Below are 12347 nucleotides of genomic sequence, written 5' to 3' on the forward strand. Positions count from 1 at the left end.
TGCGCGCGTGCGTGCGTGTGTGGAAGAGAGAGTATTTTTGCACTGCATATTCACAGTATGACCTATAGGAAAAGATAGCATAAAGGTCATGTTGGTGTATGGTTGTCCAACCATGTGTGTGCACTTTTGTTCCTCTGTGTAAATGTTTTGTGTTTGTATCTGATTGTATTTCTGCATAAAGATCACATGGCATGGGATTAAAGTGATCGTAAATGCAGTTTGTATGTGTGTTTTAATCAGAACACTAGAAGCACGTGGTGCATCAGATCATTTTAAATTTAGTTATGACGGGGGTGGATACTGTGTGTGACACTGCATGCCAGGGTGGAGGGTGTTTATACTGCCGTCACGCTCCCATTCAGTCAGTCGGGAAGAGAGTGGTCTGATAGCGAGAGAAAGGTTGACAGTTCACTTCAAAATTTCTCTTGTCGTCTTCAGGCCATCTTGTCAAAATGCAGCGTTCAGCACCTGTGGACCCCACAAAGATGGGTGTTGGAAGGGCCATCGCTGTCCTCACCTCTGGAGGAGATGCACAGGGTGAGGAAGTGTGTATTTGTGTGTACAGGCATTTATGGAGACTAACTCCATGGATGTAGATACAGAACAAGTTTGCTGAATCCTTTGACGCTTTAAACAGTTCTGGGGTCCAACTTTAAGCAGTTGTCACAGCTTTTTTTTTTTTTTTTTACTTAAGTTCTCACATACTGAATCTAACAAATAAGTGCTTTAAAACATAACTTATCCATATTTTTATGCTGTGACAACTTCATACAACAAAACCCATAATCTGCCATTGTCCTTGTATTAATAGATGATTTGGTCATTAAGTTTCTGTGTACTAACATTCAAAGCTTTGGGGTCAGTATGCTTATAAATTCTCTTATGCTCACCAAGGCTGCATTTATTTGATCGAAAAACAGTAAAATTGTGAAATGTTATTACATATTTAAAATAATTGGTGTCTATTTAAATATATATTTTAAAATGAAATTTATTCCTGTGATGAAAGCTGAATTTTCAGCATCATTACTCCAGTCTTCAGTGTAACACGATCCTTCAGAAATCATTCATATGCTGATTTGGTGCTCAGGAAACATTTCTTATTATTATCACAGTTAAACAAAAAACAGTTGTGTTTCCTTATATTATTCTGTGATGAATGTAAAGTTCAAAAGCAGCATTTGTTTGTAACGTCATAAATGTCTTTAATTCAGCAGGGACACATTAAATTGATCAAAAGGAACAGTAAAGTGTTAATTTCTTTAAGAAAAATCATACAGACCACAAACTTTTGAACATTAGTGTAGATGTTTTTGGGTAGTTGAGCATAACATGCCCTTAATGATGAGTATATTCAACATAAATCATGATTTTAGGTTACAGTTTATATGAACACATAATAGTATTTATTTTAGCTTCAGCTAGCATCAGTTTTTAAAAATACAAAATATTTGATCATTTTTCTGCAACTTTTTTCTGCAACCTATGTATTTTTGTTCAATGGAACACTAAAGGAGATTTTTATACCGTCAAACACTATAAAATTACACATGAAAATGTTCATGATACAAACCTTGTTCATGTTTCTGTGCATTCAAAATGTGTGCAACTTGTTCTCCTCCTTTTTGTTGTTGCATAGATTTCAACTATATAAATCATCATCCACTTTTTGTTATATGGAAAAGAGCAGCAAGGACATTCTGCTAAACATCTCCTGTGTTTCATGAAATATAAGAATAGGGGTTTGGAATGACATGAGAGTGAGCAAATGATGACATCATTTACAGATTTGGGGAAACTATACCTCCATGTAGGAAGGTTTTTTCAACTACAGAATCAAGAGTGATATGCAGTTTCCTCCTCTTTTGCATTAAAATGGGTATAAAGTCAAATGTGTGTGGTTCTGAATTTGGGCATAACTTGATAGATGATCATTTAAAGTGGTTGTGTTGAATCCTTGATTACCTGATTGAACTACCACCCCCTCATTTACTATATCAGCCATATTGAATGAGCAACAGGAATCATATATCAGAGAGGTCATGAGAGGTGCTAAAGCTTTCACACTGACCTTTTATCCAACCTTTAGCAGTAGGAAAAAGAACTGACCTTTAACCTTATCTGGTACCAGCTGCAGAATAAGTCAAATAACTGTGTAATGTCAACTAGTCCTAGAAGAACCTTAACTATGGCTGTCCCATCGTTCCCTCTCCCTCTCACTCAATTCCTTCCCATGATCTCTCTGTCTCTCTCTCTGTCTGGAGGGTGTTATATTTAGCCGGTGACCTTTGGGGAAATGTGGTTGCTTTGGAGAGCTGGGCAATGAAGCTTGCCTGTTGTCCTCTCTGGTTCAATCTTAAATGAAACTTGAGCCACTTAGATTGCCCTTTTCAATGGGACTTAACCACCATGTGTGTATGTGTGACCAGATGACAAGATAACAGGTTTGGAATAAAACCAAAAACAGTTTCCAGTTACCTTTACTAAGTGTCGAGCAAATCAAAATACTATAAAATATGTGCAGTAATTATGATTCATTAATTATTATATCTCAGGCATGAATGCTGCTGTCCGAGCCACAGTGAGAGTTGGGATCTACACCGGTGCGAAAGTCTATTTTGTGCATGAGGTTTGTACATCTAAACACACACATACACACATAAGAAACAAAGAATTAAAAGTGAAAGATTGGTATGCGCTGGACACAAAAATTGAGAATTTGTAATTCTAATTCACTGTTATTCACTTATGCAGGAGAAATTCAATTTCCAATTCACTCAGCTCTGGCTCAATTCTAAGTCCTCTCAATCTTTTTAAAGTCTATGCATTATTTAACATGTGTGTGCATTCAATTATGCATCCTCCAATTTCTGTGTGCGTCTAGGGTTATCAGGGCCTAGTCGATGGAGGCGATAACATCCGACAAGCAACTTGGGAGAGCGTGTCAATGATGCTGCAACTGGTAATTTGATAATCTTTTCACTGGTAATATTTCGGCAATTATATCATGTGTGTTTTCTATCAGCTGTTTGGAATCCGAACTAGCAATTTGTGAATGAATCACTATTTATCTAATTGGTCAAATGGGTTCGCAAAAAGGTCTGAAATAGTTTGCGATTCAGTTTGATTCATTCAAACAGTGTTCTGGAGCTCAAACTTTAGAGCATGGCACTAGTAATGCCAAGGTCATGGGTTCAATCCCCAGGGAATGCATCGACTGATAAATTGTATCCACTTTATTTAGCAACTCGGAAGCAAGCTATTTCCTGTGAATGAGCGAGACTTCATTAGCCGCTATAGGTAACTAGAACAAAGTGCAGTAATTGGTAAAACTATTTGCGCTGCAAACCAGTGTGTTTATAATAAACCATAGTGACTATGTATTAAAAATAATATGGTGAAAAATATCAGTTTGCAATATCAAGCAGCATAACAAGCTGTTCTGTATAAAATAACGGGAAGCGGATGACAATGAAAGCCAGGCACATTCAATTTACAAATTGCCACTGTGGATACATTCAATGCAATGTAAATTGCTTTGAATAAATGTGTAACTTTAAATGTAAATTCAAACAGTTCAATTACACACTTGCAGTGGTAAAACAAAAACGGCACTGGATGAGGTGATATTTACCTACAGTCCACCATTGTATGACACAAACTTGCATGCGTGTGTCAGCAATGAAGCTGCTCTTTATTGCACGTGCAGTTTGTGAACAAGCAGCACACTCTGTATTGCAGGTAAAATTTGTATCCATGTATCCAAAACAGTATAACATTTTTTATTAAAATATGGGGATGCTTTTTTATGGGGTCCTGTGCCTCAGTACAATATGAAAAGCTAGAAACGCTCTTGCCTTCAACACACATTAATGCTCCTTCAGCTGACTCTTGTGCACACACCAACACAATCAAACCATAAATGAAACTAAAGGGTGAGTGCATCAGGTTATTTTTGTATGCATGTATGAGGTCATATTGCATGGCAGGCTATAACCACTTTGATCTAGCACAAAATGCCAGAGTTCATCTAGAGATTTCTGCTTTTGAGACTTAGGGTAATATTAGATAGACACACATATTACACACACACTACTACCTGTGCCTACACTACAAATTACCATGTGAGTAATGTCACAAGCCATAGACAAATTACATTATGACAATGCTGATTGGCTGATGGCACCACAAGACCGCAGACAGTTTCAGGGCCCTATCACCACCTGGCGCAATAAAGCGCCAAGTGCGACGCGAGTGTTTTTTGCTAGTTTCAGTCCGACGCAGTTATAATTTTCACGTCCTGTGCCACGTTGTTTAAATGGCAAATGCATTTGCGCCCATTTGTGCGCCCATGGGCGTGCTGGTCTGAAAACGGGGTGTGTTCTGGGCGCATTGTTGGCACGTTGCTATTTTGAGGCAACAGAAATAGACTGCGCCATTGACCAACTGAAACCTGGTCTAAAGTCAATGGCGCAATATAAGATCGTTAAAATAGGGCCCTCAAACCCTTACTATCCAGCCAAACCTTGACTCAATTGGCATCCTACACATTATGTTGTCAATAACAGTCCACAGCACTTTTTCTGTATTTCTGATTATTTTTCTTATTTACCTCTTTCTATTTTGTCAGGGGGGCACAGTCATTGGCAGTGCCCGCTGTCAGGACTTCCGCTCTAAGGAGGGTAGAGCTAAAGCAGCATGCAACCTGGTGAAGTTGGGCATCACTAATCTGTGTGTAATTGGTGGAGATGGCAGCCTGACTGGCGCCAACGAGTTCCGTAATGAGTGGAGTGAACTGCTCCAAATCTTGCTGAAAGCAGGTAGGACTACACCATCCAGTAATGCTTGTCAGTCTGTTACATCAAGGGTTTTAAAACTTTTTTATGTCCCCATTCATCCATTCATTCTATTCAGCAAGGACATAACATAAAACATACATTTTTAAATTCAAATAAATGCTGTTCTTTTGAACTTTCTATTCATCAAAGAATCCTGAAAAAAAAATGATCACAGTTTACACAAAAATATAAGCAGCACTTTTCAACATTGAAATGTTTCTTGGGCACCAAATCAGCATATTACAATGATTTCAGAAGGATCATATGACAATGAAGACTAGAGTAATGGCTGAAAACATTCAGCTTTGCCATCACAGGAATAAATTACATATTCAAATGTATTCAAATTAAATTAATTTAAATTGTAATAATGTTTTACAATATTACAGTTATTACTGTATTTATGACATAAATGCTGCCTTGGTGAGCATAAGAGACTTCTTTCAAAAACATTTTTAAAAAATTACAGACCGCAAACTCTTGAACAGTAGTGTATATGGTGATCTCTGAGAATATGTTTTGGCTTTGTAAATATATTAAATATGTACATAATATTTTGCAGAAAGTAAGACACTGTACCTTTATATAAATAGGGAGACTGATGAGAAGATTCAATGTGTCAGTTATTAGAAAGATACACATAAAACACATGCCTGTCTGTCTGTGCTCATACTGTAGGAAAGATCACAGCAGAGGAGGCTAAACGTTCATCTCATCTGAACATCGTTGGGATGGTTGGATCCATAGACAATGATTTCTGTGGCACAGACATGACCATTGGCACCGATTCAGCTCTGCACAGAATCATGGAAGTAGTGGATGCCATCACAACAACAGCTCAGAGGTAAATGCATACACACACATGTACGTACATATGGTACAACACAGTTGCATTCTGAGCCTGACAACACATTGATTTGTCTTTGCAGTCATCAAAGAGCCTTTATTCTGGAAGTGATGGGGAGGCATTGTGGGTATGTTGTAGTATGGATGCATGATCTGTCATTCTGTTGTTGCATATTACCATATTATCTGTTCTAAAAAAAAATCCATATCTTGTGCTAATCAGTGTTTGACTTGATTATTGTTTTATGCACAAGGTTACCACCAGTGTTATTTTAGTATCATTGAGATACTATAATTTTTTTAATATTTTGAATACGTTTTTATTTTTGTATTTTTTTTTTTACATTCATTTTAATTTTATTTTTAAATCATTTTGTTGTGTATTTTTGTCATTTTTATTACTTTAGTTTTTATTTTCTTTATTTCAGTTTTAGCTTTAGTTACTTTATCACATCAAGATAACTAAATGAAAAATGACTAATGTTGCTTTGGAAACAAGCTCAAATAAAATTATAAAATTATAAATTAATATGTTATGGCTTGGTTTCACAGACAGGGCTTAGACTAAGCCAGGACAAGGCCTTATTAAATTAGGACATTTAAGTAGCATTTATTAAAACGTGCATGAAAATAGTTTTAGCTCCAGTTAACTATAACATTCCTTGTTATGACCGTGTGTAACCAAGAGTGTATGTATTTTTTTTTTTGTGTGTAAATATAGGTATTTGGCCTTAGTCACTGCCCTGTCGTGTGGCGCTGACTGGGTGTTTATTCCTGAGATGCCTCCAGATGAAGGATGGGAGGACCATCTGTGCAGGAGACTTACCTATGTAACATCTATACACATTATAATGCCTTACTTAACATCATAGTCACCATCATCATCAATATATTCTGTCCAATATAATTATACTGTCTTAATTGTGCAGCAAAGAAGCATTGGCCATCGTTTGAATGTCATCATTGTGGCAGAAGGTGCTTTGGATCGCCACGGCAAACCCATCACCAGTGACTTTATCAAGCACGTAAGCCCAAACTGTCACATAAAATATGATCATAGAGATTTTTTTTATCATGACTAATTCTTTGTCCATGTTTGTGTTTGTTTAGCTGGTCACTAAAAAGCTCGGCTTTGACACACGTGCTACTATTCTGGGTCATGTGCAGAGAGGAGGAACACCTTCAGCCTTTGACAGAATCTTGGTATGATCAGAATCAGCATTTTTTGTTTGTTTGATGCATATGTAACATGCTCTGTCTCGTTCTCAGGGCAGTAGGATGGGGGTGGAGGCTGTGATGGCATTGCTAGAGGCCACTCCTGACACCCCTGCATGTGTGGTCAGTCTGTCTGGAAACATGGCTGTTCGACTGCCCCTCATGGAGTGTGTGCAAGTGGTGAGCAGGCATAGACACATCCTGACTTCCTGGCCGCATTATTATTTTATGTTTGATGTGTTTTGATGCGGTAGTTCAAATCATATCAAAGTAACTGCTGTTTTCCCCAACCAGATATAAAAGTATTTATATGAACAGGTCGTTTGGGTCGTTCATGTTTGATGTTTTTGAAAGAAGCCTCTTATGCTCACCAAGGCTTCATTTATTTGATCAAAAATACAGTAAAAACAGTAATATTGTGAAATGTTATTACAATTTAAAATAACTGTTTTCTTTTAAAAATTTGTTTATTCCTGTGATGGCAAAGCTGAATTTTCAGCATCATTACTCCAGTCTTCAGTGTCACATGATCCTTCAGAAATCATTCTAATATGTTGATTTGGTGCTCAAGAAATATTCATTATTATTATCAATGTTATTCTATTCATTGATGAATAGAAAGTTGAAAAGAACAGCATTTATTTGAAATAGAACATTTTGAGACAATATAAGAGTCTTTACGGTGTGATGAATTTAATGAATCTTTACTGAATAAAAGTATAAATCTATTTAAAAAAATCTTACTGACCCTTTCTTTGAATGGTAGTGTAATTTTATATAACATTTAATATATTATTATTATGTATTTTATTGTATTTTATTGCAGTCAATTTGATGCAGATGTTTGGTTTGTTGATTTGTACCCTAATTACGCCATTTAATTTGTAATACATCTTGTTCTCTTTTTCTAGACAAAAGAGGTGACCAAAGCTATGGCAGAGGGCAGGTTTGAGGAAGCTGTTAAGCTCAGGGGAAAGTGAGTTCTTTATCCTTGTCTGTCTGTCTGTCTGTCTGTCTTTCTTTCTTTCTTTCTTTCTTTCTTTCTTTCTTTCTTTCTTTCTTTCTTTCTTTCTTTCTTTCTTTCTTTCTTTCTTTCTTTCTTTCTTTCTTTCTTTCTTTCTTTCTTTCTTTCTTTCTTTCTTTCTTTCTTTCTTTCTTTGTTATAACAAACTAAACCTGTGACTGATTTGCTGTTTCTCTTCTGCAGGAGTTTTGAGAACAATTGGAACACATATAAACTCTTGGCCCATGTGACCGCCCCAGATGTGAAGGTGCGTAACAACATATGAATCATTTAACTGTTCATTTTATCCCATTTGTTAGACTTTACTCCAGATATGTATGAATTTCTCTTCTATATATTTATTTATTTTGATTTTCATCATCTTCCCCTTTCCATCTTTCTCTTCTTCTTTAGAGTAATATAAACATAGCTATACTGAACGTGGGAGCTCCGTGTGCAGGAATGAACGCAGCAGTCCGTTCGGCAGTCAGAATCGGTATCATTCAAGGACACAACATGCTAGCAGTACATGACGGCTTCGAGGGACTTGCACACGGAACTGTAAAGTATTTAACATGCATGAGGAATCCATGAGTCCATATGAAGAAATGTCTTCTCTTTGATTTAAACTGTCTCCTGCAGATTGAACCAATTGAATGGGGCTATGTGGGAGGCTGGACAGGCAAAGGCGGTTCTAATTTAGGAACCAAGAGGTATGTTTTTTTTATCAAATAAATGCAAATTGGTGAACAAAATAAATCTTACTTGCCCCAAACTTTTGTAAATAGTGTGTGTTATTTTTGTATCTCTTTCTTTCTCCTTCTCTCCCTGTAGGTCACTGCCGGCTACTATGATGGAAGATATCAGTCTGAATATAGCCAAGTTTAACATTCATGCCCTGGTTATCATTGGAGGATTTGAGGTGAGACAATCTCAAATACTACAGCCAATATGAAATAAAATATTTGAAATCCTTTTATTTGTCCACCGGCAACTACCTCACCTTGTTGTTTCATTTTTACACACACTCTCTCGCTCCCCCTTTCTGTTTAGGCCTTTGTTGGAGGTTTGGAATTAGTGACTGCCAGAGAAAAATATGAGGAGTTGTGTATTCCCCTGGTTGTTATTCCTGCTACTGTGTCTAATAACATTCCTGGATCAGACTTCAGCATCGGTGCTGATACTGCTCTGAATACTATCACGACTGTGAGAAACCACACACTATAAAATTGTATAATGTACAATTCACAGACATGTCCCCAACCATCTGTTTAATCGTCTGTTTTGTGTCTTTTAAGACATGCGATAGGATCAAGCAATCCGCCGCTGGAACAAAGCGCAGGGTTTTCATCATTGAAACAATGGGGGGATTTTGTGGATATCTGGCTACCATGGCAGGACTGGCTGCGGGGGCTGATGCTGCTTATATCTATGAAGATCCATTTGCCATTCACGACCTGGAGGTGAGGCATGTTAGGATGGGTGATTGGATGGATGGATGTAATTTTGTTTGATTTTAACTTAAATTTCTGGTTGGGAAATAGACAAATGTGGAGCATTTATTGGAGAAGATGAAGACCACAGTGAAAAGAGGCCTCATCCTGAGGTTGGTCATTTTGTCACACAATCTGTTTCTGCATCTTTTCACTCTTTCTTTCTCATTCGGTCAACTTCAGCGATAATCTAGACAAATGACTCCAGTCTTATGTAATTCTTGTGCCAGCACTCTAATAACATCAAACTGTTTTCCCTCAGGAATGAGAAATGTAATGCAAACTACACTACAGATTTTATCTTCAACTTGTACTCCGAAGAGGGCAAAGGAGTTTTTGACTGCCGTAAGAATGTGCTTGGGCACATGCAGCAGGTCTGTGTGTACAATATTGATAGTATTCTAGGGTTTTGGCCTGTGTTTTTGAACACTATTGCTGAGCTTCCTTGTCATCATCTCTGGGCTCAATTGCTAACTTTTCTCATGGTATTTTCAGGGTGGAGCGCCTACACCGTTTGACAGGAACTTTGGCACAAAGATGGGTGCTAAAGCGGTGTTGTGGTTGACTGATAAACTGAAGGAGTGTTACAGACATGGTGAGTACAAGACTAAATAGGAGGACTTAATGGGTTTGAATTGTGTTTAAATTTACAGCACTTTCCATGAATGGGTTAGAAAATAGTGACTGAAGTTTTAACACTCAAACTCACACATACACACACAAACATGCGCGCACACACACACACAAACACACGGTTACATACTACTACTAATAATTACAATTTCATAATAATTCAAATAATAAACATTTGAATGAATAAATAATAAGAATAATTACATATAACATGTTTTACTGCAATAGATTTATATCATTAGCTATGTTTCCATCAACCTATTTTTATGTGAATTTTGGGAAATCGTAAGAGAAAGAAATAACTCCACCAAGATGTGCATCAATTCTAAAAATGTGCATTTAAAAATGTATGCTTTAATTTGAGTTCGATCATTTTTTATCAGATAGGAAGACATGGACATAAATTAAGATGGAAACACATTTACCAAATAAATCCCTCTATATTTGTGGTACATAAGGTGTAGCCTCAGAATGAAAGATGCATAATGCATGACAATTTTGCACTTTTGTATGTGAATTTTTTTTTTTTGCACAAAATTCACAGCTTTGCCTGGAAATATAGCTAGTGTCAATATAGCACAGCTCAAACATGCATTTTAGTCTGGGACTATAGGCTTAAGCCTTGTCTTACCAGGGGGTTAATGTTTCAAATGAGCTACTTTTAATGCTAGGTTAATTGTATCTTATATAATATTGTATGTAACATATGTAATAATTCTCACAATCTTTAATGCATAAAAAGCAATTGAACACCAAAATATACTGTATTCATTGAAAGCGCCTTACATAAATCCTAATGAACCTGACTGTATCTTTCTGTCTTTCCATAAACATCTTTCACTCTTGTATGAGCAGGCCGTATCTTTGCTAACACACCGGACTCTGCCTGTGTTCTGGGAATGAGGAAGAGAGCCATGATCTTCCAGCCTCTCTCTGACCTCAAAGAGGACACTGACTTTGTGTGAGTGATCCCAGATTCATTTTACTGTTGTTTCATTGCATCGCACACATTGTCATTCACTGAGTGAATCCCACCCGTTTCTGTTCCAGACATCGTATACCGAAGACTCAGTGGTGGCTGAAGCTTAGGCCCATTCTCAAGATTCTGGCCAAATACAAGATCACTTTGGACACCTCAGAGACCGCTACGATGGAGCATGTTATTAAGAAGAGAGGAGCAGTCTAGACACACACTGAATTACAGTGGGATAAAAAAAAGATCTAGTGTAAAAGAATAATCAGCTGATCACCCTAATGTTCTTCCAAAACCATGTAAACACACAAAAAGAAATATGGGTTACATGAGTGACTAAAAAATGACAGAATTTCATTTCAGAAGTTTTGGGTGAACTATCCCTTTAAGTACAAAACCTCACAAATTTGAACAGCTGTATTTTTAACATTTCACCACTAGGCCTATCTGGCCTAAATAAACTATTGTTAAAAAAATTATTGTACTATTGTTTCTAAATAAATAAAACTGCCAGACTAAATTAAACCTGTAGATTTATTTTTCGACGATTTCATTGAGCACAGAAAAGTAATATTTGTACAGTCACATTAATATCAACATGGCAACATTGCCAGAGACATTGCATATTTTCAGTTCTTTTTTTTACTTGTTTATTTTTTTCTGAAAGACCAACAGGATTTATATATGTGATAAATTTTGTTTCCAAAGTGCACAATTTTTCTTATGTATATGGTAACATATAGGCCTATGGTATATAGCGGTATATGTATATAACTGTTTTCTAAAGCAGAATTTTCAGATTACGAACAAATGTGAGATTCAAATATATCCAATAGCTGAAAACTTGGTGCTGAAGAGAGAACAAAGAGCACCGCCATGTGGTGACAATGCCCTTGTTACAGTAATAATCTAGTAAAACTAAAAAGGTGACTTTCTTTATTCAGTGTTAAATAAAATGTTTCTTATAACGTTATTAACATTTGCTTTGCAAATATCAATACTCATTTATTATCAAATTGTATAGAGCGAATACTATCCTCATTTTATGTGAATATTTTGAAGCGTGTTGCATTTGGCTTGTGGGGGGAAAGTCACAAAAGTAAGATACGCAGTGACAACTAAAATATAAGACAGGAAGAGGAAGAGGTGAACTAAAGTGACCACATTATTCCAGTAGCTCTTGCAGGGTAGCCTATCTCTGATGTGATCGATAAGCTGTGTCTCAATTCCTAGTGAACTTCCTATCTAGACAGCATGTCTAAACATCATAGGCGCATGTGACATTTTTGGGAACCACATACAGTGTATTATTTTTTTTAAATTTTTTTTAAGCTTCATAGCCGCGT

General features: G+C 36.6%; 1 protein-coding gene across 1 annotated transcript; it reads left to right on the forward strand.

Moving 5' to 3' along the window:
* The first annotated feature begins 316 nt into the window (after positions 1–316).
* pfkmb (phosphofructokinase, muscle b) lies at positions 317–11538 on the forward strand. Its single transcript, XM_082136605.1, has 22 exons — positions 317–537; positions 2556–2629; positions 2885–2962; positions 4631–4820; positions 5517–5682; positions 5768–5812; positions 6406–6514; positions 6614–6709; positions 6795–6887; positions 6954–7079; positions 7811–7875; positions 8107–8170; positions 8317–8463; positions 8545–8615; positions 8737–8824; positions 8956–9108; positions 9201–9365; positions 9447–9508; positions 9658–9769; positions 9891–9990; positions 10884–10989; positions 11079–11538. The coding sequence occupies exons 1-22, from the start codon at positions 453–455 to the stop codon at positions 11212–11214; spliced, it is 2331 nt and encodes a 776-aa protein (XP_081992731.1). The 5' UTR covers positions 317–452; the 3' UTR covers positions 11215–11538.
* The last annotated feature ends 809 nt before the right edge of the window (positions 11539–12347 follow it).

Source organism: Leuciscus leuciscus (assembly GCF_965113295.1).
Source record: "Leuciscus leuciscus genome assembly, chromosome: 14".
NCBI classification, from domain to species: Eukaryota; Metazoa; Chordata; class Actinopteri; order Cypriniformes; family Leuciscidae; genus Leuciscus; species Leuciscus leuciscus.

Coding starts and splice junctions, on each gene's coding strand:
- pfkmb (XM_082136605.1), top strand. CDS start 453: ATGCAGCGTTCAGCACCTGTGGACCCCACAAAGATGGGTGTTGGAAGG. Junction 9,991..10,883: donor GAAGGAGTGTTACAGACATG/GTGAGTACAAGA, acceptor TTGTATGAGCAG/GCCGTATCTTTGCTAACACA. Junction 10,990..11,078: donor AAAGAGGACACTGACTTTGT/GTGAGTGATCCC, acceptor TTTCTGTTCCAG/ACATCGTATACCGAAGACTC.